Below are 16,877 nucleotides of genomic sequence, written 5' to 3' on the forward strand. Positions count from 1 at the left end.
GACTTCTGTCTGTTGCTGAAGCAGCTGCCTCAAGAGACCAGGCCTCCTTCAAGAGCCCAACTTGTTCAGACAGCTCACTCGCCCTGCATGCTGGCACCCACTGACACATGGTTCCCAAAGGCAGCGCTGGGGTATGCTGGCCTTCACCGACTGGCCAGAAAGTCAGACTGGCCCAGCTACGCTGGCCTCCTCCCTAAGAAGGTGTCAGCCCCATTGGTTTGGACTGTCCTCTGTGTATAATTGGTCCCAAGGGACGACATCTGCCCTTGGAAAGAGAGCAGTATGTCTGACCTTGGCCAAGTGGGTAGGCCACAGTTCTGAGTGGGTGTACATGTGACAAGCCACGGGGTGGACCCCTTTCCCATGTGCTCTGGCTCCGAACAGGCACCGATGGCTCAGCACGGCCTCTGCCAGAGGCACTCACAACTTGAATTTGAAAGCATGATGAAGAGACTAGCGTTCAGATCACAGCTCTGCCTTCATCCATTCCATTACCAAGTATTTCTTGATCAACTGCTACGTGTCAGACATTGTCCTAGGCTTTGAGTATACAACGGTGACCAGAATAGACAAGTTTTCTGCCCTCATGGAGCTTACGTTTTAGTGGAATTTACTTTCTCATCTAAGTCTCCATTATCCCATCTAAACAAGAAACATGACCTGTAAAAATCCCACTTGCTACAGTTATTGGGAGGGTGACATAAGGTAACCTTTGTGATCTTCCTGGCACAGTTCCGTTTTGTTTCTTTTTTTTCCTTCATTAATTTCATTGCTGGCCCAGCTGCCCAGTGGGGTTCACTTTGGGTAAGCTCCTTCCTTCACAGTTTGTCCTGTGTGAGTAAATGCAGTATCGCAAAGCCTTCCTGATGCCTTGGGAGCCCTGGATTTGTATCCCATCCAGCAAGGGAGGGGACACACCAGACCAAGGAGCCAGACTCTGCCACAGAGGCACTCTGGTTCAGCAGTTGGGACTGAGAGCCCCTAAGGAGGACCGAGCTCACCTGACTGCCAGCCTGAGAAGATGTTGGGAGACGCTGTCTATAGCAGTGGCCTCCGACCTTTTTGGCACCAGGGATCAAAACTTCTATGAAGCTCCAATGCCTGATGATCTGAGGCGGAGCTGAGGCAGTGATGCTGGTGCTGGGGAGTGACTGCGAGTACAGATGAAGCTTCGCTGGCTCACCTGCTGCTCACCTCCTGCTGTGCAGCTCAGTTCCTAATAGGCCACGGACTGGTACCAGGGATTGGGGTCCCTTGGTCTATAGCATAAAGAGAAGGGCCCGGGCTCAGCAGGTTCCCAGCTGTGTGCCCTTGGGCAGGCTATTTCTTATCGCTGGGCCTCTGTATCTTCAGGGCAGTTAGGGAGGTTGAGCTCTGTGGCAAGGTTTACCATACTCGCTGGCATGGAGCAGTGTGACAGCAAACTGCTGTTTACTCCAAAACAGATCTGAGGGCATCTGGCTACCGGTCACCCTGATAGGAAACTCCCACCTAAGTGTAAAATTAGGGAGTTTTATAGCAGAGGAAGCGCTATAGGGATGCTTAGGATGGAGAAGACATGATAATGGTTTTCAACAGTTCGAAGGGCTGAAGTGTGGGAGAGTAGCTAAGTTCCTTTGATCTGGTTCCAAAGGATGAGGCTAGGAAGTGAGGCCTCGGGTGTGCTGGGCACTGGGCTGGGTCTTTTTGTATTGTCACTTTTTAATTCTCACTGCAGCCTGTGAAGGTGTTAACCCCATTTACAGATGAGAAAAGTGATGTTTAGAGAGGTTAAATAAAACTATACATGGTCACCCGGCTTGGGGACAGAGCGGGGATTTGAGCCCAGGTTTCCAGTGCTAGCATCTGTCTTCTGAGATGATGGACGCACGTTTTAGTTCAGTATAAGAAGTGTTTGTTTTGTGAAATATTAAAACTGTCCAGTACTGGAATAGGCTTTCTGGAAGAAAATGAGCTTCTTGATGTAATCTTGTTGAATCAGGAGCTTAGGGAGTTTGCTAAAGAGAGTTTTTCTGCCTTGAGGCTGCCCTCGTCCCCTTTGTTCCTGAGAAGGTGAAAGTCTCTTTTAGATCAGGGCCTGCAATTTACCCAGGATTTCACAAGGCCTGAGACTTGGGCTCCAAGTGTGGGAAAAAAAATTTACCATTTCCTAGTTGTTGTGACATCTGGGTTGGATGACCTTACAGGTGAACTCAGGAATGTCTCTGGGCCCTTGGGCCAAGTTGAACTAAGCATCAAGGACTTAGGAAATAAAAACAAAGCCTAAATAAGTTATTTTTAAAAAACATATCTAAGTCATGATTCTTATTTAAATAATACTGATCGGGACTTCTCATACTCAAGTCACAGTGGTCAGCATAATAATAAGACTCAATAATATCCACTTTTACTTTAATATTAATTTCTTACCCTTTTTTTGTTATTAAAGGTATCTATTGTAGGAAGCTTGGAAAATACAGAGATATAAAGAATATCATAAAAATACCTATAATTATGTTTAATATCCCACCGCCGCCCAGAGGTAACTACTAGTAATATTTTGGTATTTTTAAAATTTTACAGTCCAAGTTAAAACATACAATAATACACGTACTTGTAATCATACAAGTAGCAATGAGAATGTCCTTACACATATTTGAACTCTACTGACAAAGCTAGAATCTTCCTTTTCTACCAGCCCTCACCTGAACTCCTCCCCGAGGAGTGACAGGTAAGCCGGGGCGTGCCCCCTTAGGTGCGTGTGCGTGTGTGTGTGTGTGTGTGTGTGTGTGTGTACACACACACACACACACACACACACACAGACATACACACATACAGAAATATAGCATGTTAAATCACTATGTTGTGCATTTTATCTGTAACTTAACAATGAATCTTGGAGATTTTTAAAAAAGTGTTGTACAGTATTTCACAGAATGGATAGGATGTAACTTTTAAGAGAATAATTGGACATTTTGGTTTTTTCCAATTTTAAAAATACTTAATGGTACAGTGAGCATTCTTAGAGCTGCCTTCTTATGCACATGTGTGGTACGGGTAAATATGGAGAAATGGAATTACTAGATCATTATGTACACTGCCAGTTCCTGCCGAGAAGACTTTATTAGTATTGTCTAACACGAAAATTTGAACTTACTGTTTTCCCCAAACCTTGTTAACTCTTTATGTTGTAAACGTTTAAAATTTTTGCCCACTGACTTTTGTATAAGAGGGAATTAACATTCATGTTCTTTAAAAAAAAAATCTAAAAATTAGAAGTAGACCACAAATTGTAGGAAATAGAGTGAATGGTGCTTAGAAAGAAATTTATATTTCTTTAAATTTTTTTAATTCTACAATGTATGTCCAGTGTTCAAGGTTCAAAATTACATAAATATAAAAAGTTAAACTTTTTCCATAATTTCACCCTCCAAGGATAGCCACTGTTAACAGTTCAGCAAATCCTCCATTTTGATTTTATATGATTTCTTTGATTCGTTTGTGTACAGCTCAGTTCTTGGAGTTGCCAGGAGACACTTGGGTTCAGTGTTGGGCTCTAGAGCCAGACCGTGTTTGAACGCCAACATGATGATTCTCTATCTGCAAGACCTTGGACCAGTCACTACCCCTCTGCATCCCTCAGTTTCCTCATTTGTTAAGTGAGGCTTGTATAGAGTGGGGCTGTTCATCCATGTAAAGTGCTTATAACTTGGCACTCAGTGGAAAGTATTAAATATTACTACTACTAATTATTGTTATCATTGCCTTTGCTTGGAAATCTCAGCCATGACACCTGTTCAGTATGGGTATAGTGGGTACCATGATGCCAGGGACTGGGGAGGGATAGATTCAGCATGGAACCAGTGTTCGATACCCTTCTTGGGGCCACCGAGTATTAAATGTTGCCAGGTACCTGGCGTCAGCCCACAGAATCTCGTGTAGGGGTGGTGATGTGTATCATCCCTGGATGGATTTCAGGGAGTTGTGAAAATGTGTTTTATGTATTTTCTAAATTTTCTCCATGAAATATTGTCCTGCTTTTCAAAATGGGAGGAAAATCCCAGCAGACACTATTTTTTTAAAAAAACTTGCTTGTAGCATCTAACATAATAATTACTGTTCTTTGGACCCATTCATACCATTTCCTATGTTTACTGCAGGTATTATTCCCTTTTCCCAAATGAGGAAACTGGGTTCAAAGGTAAAACATGCTTCAGATCACACAACCAGTGAATGGTAGAGCTGGACTTCGGAGCTTGATCTAAGTTCTTTGCACTGCACCACATTGCTTCTCTTAAACCACAGGCTATAATTCAAATTTTGGGATGGTGAACCACTCCCTCCCTAGTCCTGCCCCGTTTCTAGGGTCACGTTCCACCATTTCCTGCTTTGTCTTTTATCTCTCACCATTTTGAGTGATTTGTAGCTCCTGCCCACTTGATGATTCTGTTTCTTTTTACACACTTCAGTCCTCTCTGAGTGCCTCGCAAACTCCTAGATGTCCTCCACAGCCCGCTCGGGGAAGCCTTGCTGGGGCGTCCCGAGCAGAGTTCATTGTTCTCTCTGCTGCACTTCTGCCCTTGTGCGTGCTTCCTTTTCTCCTAGGTCACGAGGGGTTACACTTACATGCTGATCCTGGCCAGGCTGAGGCATATGAGCGTAGGGACTCTCTTACTCTTCTTGGTATCCGCGTCCTGTTGTTAGGCATAGAGTAGGTGCTCACGTGTCAAAATACAAATGTTATGTGATGTCACCATCAATCTATTCTGCTTCTGGACCTCCTGAATGTAGTATCTACAGAGCAGCCAGTGATTTTTTTTTTTTTTTTTTTTTTGTAAAACATGCAGATCTGATCTGGTCATGATGCTGCTTTTAACTTCAGTAGCTTCCCATTGCGTTGGGGTCAAGTTCAACCTTTAACATGTCCTGCTGTAAAGCGCACACACACACAAGACAAGGTCAGTGCCTGACTGATTGAACTGCTAAACGTACACCAGGCCACTTTCGTATTTAGACGGTTCATTATTTACACACAATGAGAAGGTGCCAGTCCCCTGGGTCCCAGTCCCACACACCAAACAGGATGACACCAAAACAAACGGAGTGGATAATCGCACTGCAGGTGGCGAGTACCTTGTTGCAGTTGAGTGGGCTTATATTCTGCAGCCCTGGTCTGAAGGGTCTGGGGCAGAAAGCCCCGCACCTCATCAGATCCTGGGAGACGAGGAAAAAGTCCCATGTCAGGAGATAAGGGGGCAAGTGGGCGACGGCCTCGTTGCTCCATAGACGCCATCCTCTGGTCTTGCACTAAGACTCACGAGGTTCGAGGTTGCTCGGGTGCTTTTCTTCTCCACCTGCAAGGCCCCTCACGATACCTGGCTGCATTTTACCTCGTAGCCTTATTTTTGGCCCTTTCCACACTAACTCAGTCAGTATGTTCCAGGTTCAAGGGCAGGGGAATAAGGCGCCGCCTGTTGAAGGGATAAGAAACATCCAAAGGTAATGCATGGGGTTTTTTCCTCTTTAATTTTCCATCTATTCAACAAAGACTTATTGAAAAATATGTCTAGGTGGTCTAGCTACAGAGATAAATAAGACAAAGCTTGATCCCAGCCCTCAAGGAACTTACAGTGCAGCTAGACTAGCAGCTATGATTTGGGCAGTGCTTTACAGCTTAATGAGAACTTTCACACATGTTCTCATTTAACCTCTCCAGTGACTCTGTGATCGCCAGAGCTGGTTATGTTCCCATTTCCCATCGCCTCCGGCTCTCAATTGTTGGCGTATTTTCTTTAGTCCATAGAACTTGACTTTGATAGCAGCAATTCTGACTACGAATCCCTTGCCTTGCCCTTTCTCCCAGCACAGGCTGTGTTCCCTTGGCTTCCGTATCATCCCATGCCTCAGATGGGGAAAGTGAGGCTGCAGTTACTGACTAACTCCTCACTGTAATTCTCACTTTTTCACCACACTGAGCTGTCCATCAGGGGTGGAGCACCCCAAGTCCTCCATTGACAGTTGCTGTTGTCTTTCTTCTTGCAGAAAGCCCTGAGTGTGCGGCAGTACCATGTGGCCTCAGTCCTGTGCCAACGGGCCAAGGTGGCCATGAGCCACTTTGAGCCCAATGATTACATCCGCTTTGACCTGCTAGAGAAGAACATTAACATTGTTCGCAAACGGTAAGGCCTCCAGTAGAGCGGAGAGACAGCTAAAGGTGCCGCTGCTGCTACCTTTCCCCTTCAGGCAGCGTGGGAGGTGCTCCGTGAAGGGTGGTTGACGATGGTGGCAGGCTCAAGGCACGTAGGGTACAAAGGTCATTGCTGACAAAGGTATTCTAGGTGAGTGGTGGACCTGCCCTTTCTGCCAAGGAAAAATCTGTTTATCAAGAAGCCTGGTGAAATGGGCCATAGGGAAGGTCTCGAGACTGGTGCTGTGGCCTGACCCTTTTAGGCACCCTTTGCAGGACAGACTGCTGCCCTGGGCCAGCCTTCTGGGATCCACCAGGCACCTGGGGAGGAATCACGTGTTTCCTCTGCAGTGCGCAGTCTGGAGGCGAGCTCAGGCTTGAGACCCAGAGGAAAGTTCAAGTAGGATCTCGAGCATATCTTTTCTGGGTTCCTCCTTCTGGCAAAACGGCAGCCACCTTTGCACTGCTGTCCTAAAGGATGCTGCTCCTGGAACTTGCTGGCACCAAAGGATGCTGTTCCTGGAACTTGAACAACCGCCCACCTGGTGACAGCGACCGGGAATAAGTGAGAACAGATATGCTTATATACATTTTACAGCCAAGGAACAGGCCCAGGTGGAGAAGCAGCTTGCCAATGTGGTCCACAGATCTGCAGTGTTGGCGTCCCCTGGGAGCTCGCCAGCTATGCTGAACCCCAGCCCCCAGCCCCCACCCCCCACAGAATCTGTAGTTCACGGCACCCCCCCCCCCCCAATGACTTGAGTCTCATCAAAATGTGAGGAGCACTGGCCAGTTTCCCAGCTGGTTCTAATGTGTGGTCAGGGTTGCAAACCACTGTCCCCATTGATATTAGGCTTTGTACATATATTTTTTTCCCCAGGAAACAACATTTTATTTCTTCTTGGAGCTCTCAGACCACAGCTCAGTGCGAAAATGCTGAATTTTCCTTTAGTCTGCAAAACAGTTCTCCCTTGCTGTTCATCATGCTTGGAGGGCGAGTTAACATAGAAGTTTGCTTTGAGATAATGTGACAAAGAGTATTGTTCACCCTTAGTCTTTGCTTTAAAAATTAACAAAAAAACACTGCCCTCTAAAACACTGGAATTTTTTTTGGGGGGAGGGGTGTTAATTATTTTCAGTAAAATTAACCAAAAAAAAAAAAATTTTCCTTTGCCTATTTATTCCAATCCTGCATTAATCAGAAAAGTCCAATAACTTTCGGCATTTTCCAAATTAGTGCAGATGAGGGATGTTTCATTTTCGTTGTTGCTATAGAACCGGGGTTCTCATGGGGGTGGGGGTGTTGGCTTTGTCCCCTGGGGGACTTTGGCAGTGTCTGGAGGCATTTTTAGTGGTCATAACTCAAGGCAGAGTGCGGGTTTACTGTTATCTAGTGGGGAGAGGCCAGGAAGATGACCGAACGTCCTACCTCTGCCATTGCCTTCAGCCAAGAGTCATCCGGCCCAAACTGTGAGTGGAGAAAGCCTTAGGTAGACAAAGAAGGCCGAAGCGAGGCTATTCTAAAAGGACGCTAGTGGATTCAGATAGATTTAAGAATGTTTTAGAAGACCCGAGACCTTGCAGGAAGGGTCACTCTTCCTCACCCTGTGTCCATGACAGAAGGGGCCCAGTTCTGTTGCCGAGAACTGGCTCTTTGTCATTAGGTGAAGCCGAAGGACAAAGAAGCGCAGAGGACCCATTTTGCCACCCTCAGTTAATCCTCAAGGAAAAGTGATGATAAATTCACCCTTAGGCTTTTGTCATGGTCGGGCTTTTCTTATACAACTTCAGGCATTCGCTGTTAAGGTCTTTAGTTTGAAAGCACATGTGCTATTTTTCGTCTCCCCTGGGGCCCAGGGAGCCGGGCTGTGCTCCTTGCACTGAGTACCCCCCTTGGAGCTGCTGCCCCGGGACGGGGCGGGCTGTACCTCAGCCAGTGCTATTTTTATTCAGGGTTCTCATGACGGAACTGAAGAGGTTTTCAGAATTGCCAGTTGCTCTGCCGCTGCCCACAGAGCCAGCGCCTTGGGGGACTCTTGCTCTCCAGGGATTAGGTGAACGTGGGAGTGAGGAGCTGGAGCTCGGGCAGTTCTTCTGCTTTCCCAGCAGGCACCTTGGTAATAGAAGTAGTGCTATGACTGAACACGTGGTACCCTGATGTTTCCAGGGGTTATTGAGAGACAGGGCAGCGGGAAGAGCACGGACGGTGGAGCCACACTGCTTGGCTCCTGTGTCCTCCCTCTGCCACTCCCTAGCTTCGTGACCTCCCTGTGCTTCAGTTTCCTCGTCTGTGTTGTGAGGATAAAATGAATTCTGTACATTAAAGTGCTCAGAGCAAAACCGAACTAAAAGCAAGGGCTGTGGTGAAAGCAGTCTGGAGTGACGAAGCAGATCAGTGGGGGCGGGAGGGCGAGCACAGAGAGACTTTGGCAGGCGACGGATGTGTTCATTCTTGATTGTGGCGATGGTGTCACAGGTGTATACATACGTCAGAACTTATCAAAGTAACATACTTCAAGTATGTGCAGTTTATTACGTGCCAATTATACCTCAGTAAAGCTGTTTTATCGTAAGTGCTTGGTTATCTCCTCGCAGTCGAAGCCCTGGACTTTAGAATGGGTTGGCGAACTCCCTGGGAAGGGCATTTGCTTATCTGATCACATTGTGGGTTTAGTAAGAGGATTGAGTGTGGACCCAGAGCCTGTGACTCTTCTCCTGGTACTTTTTTCTTGGCTTTGTTGGGTGTGAGTGGAACTCTACCCCTTCCCTGGAGGCCTCTGGGTTGGCGAGTGGTCAAGGTCCAGCAGTGCCGCCGTGCTCCACGGGCAGCCAGCTTGAGTGGGCAGAGCAGGGAGCCATCAGGGGGCCCCGAGGCGGGTGGTTGAGAATTGACCTGCACTGACCTCAGTCCACATGGGCGGGGGAGGGGACAGTCGAGTCCTGGCAGGGGCTGAACCTCCCAAAGGGTCAGACTTGGACTGCCATTTTGGCTCTAATGAGGAAGGGAGGGGTGGGACCTACAGGAAAACGGGATCTGGAAAGGAAGAGAGGGACCAGTGAGAGGCTAGAGGCGGCGATGTGGGGTTCTGTTCTCGAGAGCTGACAGCCACGCCTCCCTGGGTGAGAACAAGTGGGGCTGACGGGCGGGGCTTTCGCGGAGTAGGGTAAGGAGGCTTGTAATGCCCGAGGCGGAGGTCGGAGGTCGTGGACGGAGGGCGGGGCTGGCTCAGATCCTCTGTCTCAGGGCTGACAGCACAAGGGAGGTAGGTGATCGTGGACAGAGATAAGAGGGTTCAAGGTGAGGCTGGCTGCGAACTTGAGGCGTTCACAGCGCTCTGCTGTGCCTCCGTTCTCTCTTGGTACTTTTCTTACGTGACAAGTGTACAATGAAGAGTAAATGGTGAGAAACACATGCTAATCTGATCATAGTCATTAATGTACTTTAAAATCGAACATCCTTGTGGCGGTGTCATTTATTCATCAAATCACTTTGAAATACCCGTTGAATGCCGGGCACTGTGTCACACGCTGCAAGTGCCTCAGTGAGTGTGACGGATTAGACCCCACTCTCGCGAAGTAAAGGGTCCCTCTCCCTGCCTTCTGTCACCATGGCCACAGGCAGCGGGAGTGCCTCTGGTGGGCAGGGGTCACGCAGACAGTACCAGGCAGCCCCTCCCTTCTCCCCTCAGATTGAACCGGCCCCTGACCCTCTCGGAAAAGATCGTGTATGGACATCTGGACGACCCAGCCAACCAGGAGATCGAGCGGGGAAAGACGTACCTGCGGCTGCGGCCCGACCGCGTGGCCATGCAGGATGCCACGGCCCAGATGGCCATGCTGCAGTTCATCAGCAGCGGGCTGCCCAAGGTGGCCGTGCCGTCCACCATCCACTGTGACCATCTGATCGAGGCCCAGCTCGGGGGTGAGAAAGACCTGCGTCGGGCCAAGGTGAGCTGGAGGTGGTGTCCGGGGACAGTGGGCGTGACCTGGGATGACAGGCAAAACCCTCGAACTAGGCGTGGCCTCCAAGTTCTGAATGGGCTCTTTGGTTTAGTCTTTTTTTTTTTTTTTTTTTTAATGTTTATGCTCTTTTCTCATTCCAAAAATATCATTTGCTCATTGTGAAGACGTTAGAAAATTTAGAGAAAGCCTAAAAACAAAATCGTCCTTACTCTTACCACACAGTGGGTATTTCTTTTCTGGCCCTTTTTCTGTTATGTGAGAGAAGTGATGCAGACGCCGGTTCTGATGCCCACCGCCAGTTGCTCCGGAGAGAGCAGTTTAGGTTCCCGTTTCTGCCAGCATCACATGTGTGCCAGCTTAGGCTCTTGTCTGACCCCGAAGACGCTGTCAAGGTGGAAGGCCGATGGCTGTCATGTAAATCTGAGGGGGCCGAGGCACCGTGCGTCAAGCCCCACGCCGCACGGGGCCACGGCTAGGGCCAGGCATGGATCCCGGCTCTTAAGCGCCGGGCCCCCTTCGGGGCTTTCTTCTCCTGTGAGTTTTGCTTAACAAGGTAGAAGGGGCTGAATGGGACCCTGAATTCCCCCCACCCTGCCTTAGGAAACCGGACCCCTTCCCCTTGCCAGGCTCTGCTCGTGGTGCCTTTGTGTGTGCCCACTCTTGGCAGCAGCTGGTCTCTCCCAGCTCTGGGCCTCTGCCCCCCACCTCCTGCAGTGGAAGCAGGCGCCGCTCGTGGGGGGCCGTTGGCAGGAGCTGAATGCTGGCAGGGCCTCAGCCCGGCTGGGCACAGTGTGGGGCACGCAATTGAAAGTGCTCCGGCTCCCAGGGCCAGCACGGCACAGAGAGCCTCTCAGACCCATGGGAACCACTCAGGGCAGCGTTCCCATTCCAGCCTTTCTTCCCACCCTGGCCCGCCAGTTTGTGCCCTGGTTGTACACTGGCTTCTTTTCCATTCAGCTGAAATGGCCCGCCTGCTGGCCACCTTAGCAGCTAGCAGCGCAGCGGCAAGGATAATCGGGTTACAGGGGCTCCTGGGCCTGGGCCTGGGTGTGGCCAGGAACTGGGGCCTCTTCAGCTCTCAGGGTGACTGCCCACAGGGCCACCACCTTTAGGGTCTAGCCTTCTTCTTTGTGGATTCAGAATCTGCCTACTGGAGATGAGAGTCACGGACTCCTAGGGTTTCAGAGCCCATTCCCTCATCTATTTAACAACGTTAATTATACGCCAGACGCTGTGCCAGGTGCTGGGGACTCAGCGTGAACAAGACAGACAGGGGCCGCCATCATGGATCTTAGAGTCTAGTAGGAAGGCAGCTAAACAGTCACACAAATAAGTAGGTGATTGCCAATTTGTGTACATGTGATAAAAAGAATGCGCATGACTCTGTAACAGTATAGAAAGGTGTCTGATTTAGACTTTGGTTGGGGGGCGGGAAGGGCCACCTCTTTGAGGGTGTGACATGTAAACTGAGACCTGTGCAGACAGGTCGGTCAACGTTAACTGGAGGAAGAACATTCTAGAGAGAACAGTGTGTATGAAGGCCCAAAGGCAGGAAGCAACTTGATGCATTTGTGGAGCTGAAAGGGACGTATGGGGCTGGGGCTGTGTGCATGAAAGAGGCGGGGCGGGGGGGGGTTGGTGTGAGATGGGTGGGGCGCCATCCTGTAGTCATCGAAGGGTTTAAGCAGGTGAGGGATGTGGTCAGATGCACTTGGTTGGGGCCCAGAGAGGCAGAGTGTCCTGTCCAGGGTCACACAGACAGCTGGAGAGGTGTCTAGGCTGAGTTCAGGTCATGCCGCTGCACCCACCACTGCCTCTGCACCCTCTTGCACAGACACGTGCACATGCACCCAGACATACGACCCCTGCCTCCTGCTCTTAGTGCCAGTTTTATAAGTAACTGATTTGTAAATGAAAAAGCATGTATGTTAATAATTGGAAAGAGGCTGCTATGGGGACCCAGGTTCTTTGTCTGCCATGCTTTCTCCTGGGGTAACCGTGGGCCCTCGGAAGGGTGCCCGGTTTCTCTGGAGTTTAGATGGAAAGGGGCTGCATAGACTCGAGGACGCTTTATTGACGGCCGGGGAGCTGGCTGTGAGTCCCTCCTCTGCCGTGGAGCGTGGCTCTCCCATGCCCAGAGGTCGGCAGGTCTCATTTCCTAGTTCCTCCTTTGGGACTCTGCAGTCTGCTGTGGTCCCATCCCTTTTGTCACTGGGATCTCACCTGTCCAGGGGTACGCCATGGCTTCCAGATAAAGCCCGGCCTCACATGAGTGTGCAGGGAACCGTCCCCTCCCCATGAGGAAGCTAGCTGCCTTCGAATTACAGGCCGAGTGGGCACAGCCCACCCTGTTGTTTGTTTCAGAACACGGTCCGTTGGACACTTTCATCCAAGGCCCATGAAACATATTACAAAGTATGGAGCACCTGCGACGTGCCAGATGCTGACCTGGGTGTTCTGAGATGTAGTCTTGTGTCCTCCTTCCTGTTTTATATGAGAATGTAACTCTTGAGCTCTGGGGTCACACAAGCCTGGTTTCAAGCTCTGACTTCTCTGTTTAACTCTGGGATCTCCAGCAAGTGGTTTCACCTCCGAGCCTCCATTTTTGCATCTGTAAAATGGGCTTGATGACAGTGGGATGGGTGGTGAGGATGTTTAGCGTGATGCCATTGCTGTAGTGGGCATTCGGTACATGTCAGCCAGGGTTACAGATGAGGCACCGAGGCTTAGAGGGAGAAGCAGCACCACAGCTCTCTGGTGGTGTGCCCCTCACCGCCGGCCGTGGTGGAGGACTCGGTGCCAGAGGGCCCCTTGGAGGTGACGTAGCCCAGTTCCTTTTACAGATAAGGAAACTGAGTCCCAGGGCAAGGAAGGAACTTTTCTGGACCCACTCCTTGGGCAGGCGTCACAGAACTGAGCCTCCGTCTCGGCTCCCTTATTCCTCTCCCAGGCTGGCCAGCAGAGACTGGGCCGACATCCAAGCCCTCTTGGATTTATTAGTAGAAGGCCTCCGGGAGAGGGCCTGTCTGCACAGCGCCCGCATTTCAGAGTCACAAGGGAGCTGGGGAGGAGGGAGGAGAGCATGAGCAAGGGTCGTCCCAGATGCTAACTGTGTTACTACTGCTCTGGTTATTGATTTGTCTCAATAGGACATAAACCAAGAAGTGTATAATTTCCTGGCAACTGCAGGCGCCAAGTACGGCGTGGGCTTCTGGAGGCCTGGCTCCGGCATCATTCACCAGGTAAGGCAGGACTCGGCCTGCCTTTGGGGGTGGGGGGCTGGCGGGCCGCCCTTAGGGAACCAGAGAGCACCTCCTGGCCTGTGGGAGCAGGGGGCTCAAGGCTCAGGGGGTCGAGGGGGAACGGGATGGCATCTCAGTCAGCCCTCAGGCTCCTCCTCCTCCATTTTTAAGTTAATTTTTATCATGTCAAGTTATACATTCTCACTCTCCATGTAGGACATTTAAACAGTCCCTTCTGACCACCTGGTAACCAGCATTTTAAGTTCGACAGTGTTTCTTGCTACACTTTTTTCTAAGCATTATAATATTTTGCTATGTTTTGTTTCGCCTCGTACCACAAGTGCTAACTCCTGCTGAGCGTGCACTGAGGTGCTAGACTTAGCATTTACAGATCCTGACTTCCTCTGCGCTCACCACCACCCTGTGAGGGTTTTATTACCCACACCTTACACATGCGGTAACTGAGGCACAGAGAAGCAGTCTACTTGGCCAGGTCCACTCAACCGCTGATTATGGAACCAGGATTTGCATCCAGGAGTCTGGCCTTTGCAGCCTCCATCGCATTGGGATGCTTCCCCTGCAGGGCACACAACACTTGGCTCCTTTGTGGTATCCTATAGAACAAGGTCATGTGGCCATGTCGACAAGTTCTTCCAGGTTCTTCCCTAGGATGGCTTTTCTCTCAGTCAGCATTTTCGTCTCCATAAGTGTGTGCGTGAGAGAGAGTGTGTGTGTGTGTGTGTTTCTGGGGAGAGAGGTCCTTAGCTTTCCTCATGGGACCGACCTGCTTCGTGGGGCATGCGCTGGGTTGTGTGTCCACCCGCCATCCACCGTGTGAAGCCTGCCTCTCTGCACCTTTCCAAGGTGACCCTTTTCCCCACCTCCACCCCAGGCTCCCTTCCCAGGCCTCCTTCATGATGAGCTGAATCAGGCTGTAATCTGACCCGGAGGCTCCCAGCACCGCCCCACTCTGAAACCAGAGCCCACGGCTCACTGCACTGCCCTTTCAAACCATTGCCCTTGCCAGGAGGCACCTGGGAATAACAGTGCACAGGGGCCAGAACGCCTCTCTCAGCGGCGGGGCTAGAGCCAGGTGGACCCAGCTTGGCCTTTCGTTGTGAAGGACGCCCCAATCCAAGTGTCCCTCTTTTCACCTCAGTACAGATGCCCAGGCCTTTTGGGCAGCTCCCGAGCCAAAGTTTGGAGCTGTCAGTGATGGCAGCTCACACCTGCCGCTGGCCACCAGCTGAGTGTACAGCCCGATACGTTCCCTTGAAGAGAAAATGCCCAGGGACCCTGTGACCCTTTTTAGCTGTACTTGTCTCCCCGTCTCGACGTTGGGCCGTCAGGAGCTTTAACCCACCGCGCTGAACTCAAACATTAACTCCTTTCCTTCCACTTCGAATGTCCTGGCAGATCTGCCTCTTCCACATGGCTGCCTTCTGGTTACCCCGATGCTCCCCGGTGCCCGGCTTCGGGGCCGTCTTATGTGATCCTCTGGGACCTTCACAGTATATCCCCAGTATGTGCCAAGTGTGCTTTGTGGGCACAGGGACTGTGGCTTATTTCTTCATGCCTAGCTCTGGGCCCAGGGCCAGGTCAGTACAGAATAGGTCCTCAGTGGATATGTATGTTGTGTGGGCGGATGGCTGAATTTCCAATTTTGTGTTCTAGATGTTAGCTCAGCCTAAAATACACTTCTCCCACCATCACCCCACCCCATTCACCCAGCCGTATCCAGCTGACCACTGAGGTCACTGTCAAAACCAGCTTCCTTGTGGCGCCTTTTGTAGTCCTCGGGTGTGCACTAGCCTCTCCTGTCTAGATGAGGAGCACACTTGTCCGCACCATGTGGCCACGCTGAATTCTGTGTGTCTGGCCTTCATGGATCAGTCCTTTTACACCCTTGAGCTTTACAGATGAACTGGTTTTAAATCTTTGTACGTGGCTGAGGCAGGGAGGGCCAGAGAAATGCAACAGTGAGCTAGTGTTCTCTCCAGCAGTTATTTTCGTTGGAGATTCCCTCCATGTTGGCCAGTTCTTGCAGCCAGCCGCCAGCCCCCAGGGAAGGAACCAGGCCTTCTAACTTCCTGCACTCCCAGGAGGAGGAGCCCTCGCACCTTGCTGAGTCTGCTGGGCAGGCGCCTCGCGCGGGCAGCGGCCCTGGGGTTTCTGTAACGTCCCAGGGAGCCTGCCAGCCGTCCCATCGGTCCTGACAGTCCGTGGAGCCTTTCACGTCTCTGATTGCATTTGTCCTTCCCCAACATTGATGTGTGTGTTGGGGGCATAATTCCATCTGACAGATCAGCAGCAGAAACTCAGCTGAAGTATCTCACTGCAAAATAAATAAAAGTAACGCATCTTGCAGGCACTACTATTACAGTTCAATGTGCGTGATCTCCCTGAGCCACCACAGTGGTCCAGGCTTAGAGGGTGGAGTGACTCGCCTCAGGCCCCATGACCACCAATAGGTGGTGGGGCCAGAACTCAGAGCCAGGGCACGCGACTCCTGGCGGGGCTTTGCTGTGGGATCCTGTAGCCCTCAGCGTGTCCGCCACCTCAGGTGCCTGGATGGTGGGCAGGGCCGCCCTGGGAGAGCTGACTCTGTACCCCCCTCAGATGTTTTGGGGGATGTGCTCACTGCCAGCGCCTTCCCAACTAGAAGGAGTATCTCACTGAAGGGAACACCGAAAGGGGAGGCATCACCTGTACTTTTCAGTTCAGCAGTGGCAAAGCTCATGGCCAGAGCTCCCATTGGGCCCCTAGGGCTTCCTTTGGGAGCCGGAGCTAGGTGATGAAAGCGTTGTCTGCCCTGTTGAGAGTCCAGGTAGGCACAGTCCACACGTCCACCACATGAGGCAGCGGCGGTCAGGAGCACCTTTCAGTGGTCACACTCGTCCCCAGGCCTGTCACAGGACACAGTCTTGTATCCCAGTTCATCTGGTTCTCGCCACAGTCCTGGGGTCAGGGTGGTGTGGGTGTTCTTATTGCTGTAGCCTGAGGTGCAGGGAGGCACTTTCAAGCCCAGATCGTACAGTCAGGAAGTGTCAGCCCAGGCCACCTGTCTCCCCAGCCTGGCTCTTCAGGGTCCCGCTGGAGAGGCCCCGTCCTGGAGAAGTGCCCGGGAATAACCCAGTGGCCTCGGGTCAGTGGGGGCAGTTTCGTGGGTGCCCTTTGGGCCCTATCTCTGTTCTCTGCTGAGAGCTTTTAAGCTTAAAATCTTGGATTCTTTTTCAGATCATTCTGGAAAACTATGCATACCCTGGGGTTCTTCTGATTGGCACTGATTCCCATACCCCCAATGGCGGTGGCCTGGGCGGCATCTGCATTGGAGTTGGGGGTGCTGATGCTGTGGACGTCATGGCTGGGATCCCCTGGGAGCTGAAGTGCCCCAAGGTAAGGGGCGGGGAAGGACTCGGTCCAGGGTGGCTGCAGAGGGTGTTTGGTGGGGATGAATGGGAGACGTGGATGAAAGGGAGGAGCGACTGGGTCGGCCGCAGACG

General features: G+C 51.0%; 1 protein-coding gene across 2 annotated transcripts in view; it reads left to right on the plus strand.

Annotated features, from left to right (window-relative positions):
* ACO2 (aconitase 2) overlaps positions 1-16,877 on the plus strand; it is a 35,447-nt gene that overhangs the window by 7,851 nt on the left and 10,719 nt on the right. Inside the window, exons 1-5 of one of the 2 annotated variants that reach the window (XM_016135838.2) lie at positions 4,825-4,940; positions 6,025-6,161; positions 9,859-10,117; positions 13,282-13,374; positions 16,612-16,770. In XM_016135838.2, the coding sequence (XP_015991324.1) occupies positions 6,088-6,161; positions 9,859-10,117; positions 13,282-13,374; positions 16,612-16,770 (585 nt within the window). In that variant the 5' untranslated portion in view covers positions 4,825-4,940; positions 6,025-6,087. Of the gene's footprint in view, positions 1-4,824; positions 4,941-6,024; positions 6,162-9,858; positions 10,118-13,281; positions 13,375-16,611; positions 16,771-16,877 lie in introns of those variants that run through there. The other variant, XM_016135837.2, reaches the window with a different exon arrangement.

Source organism: Rousettus aegyptiacus, unplaced genomic scaffold, assembly GCF_014176215.1.
Source record: "Rousettus aegyptiacus isolate mRouAeg1 unplaced genomic scaffold, mRouAeg1.p scaffold_m13_p_2, whole genome shotgun sequence".
Taxonomy (NCBI): domain Eukaryota; kingdom Metazoa; phylum Chordata; class Mammalia; order Chiroptera; family Pteropodidae; genus Rousettus; species Rousettus aegyptiacus.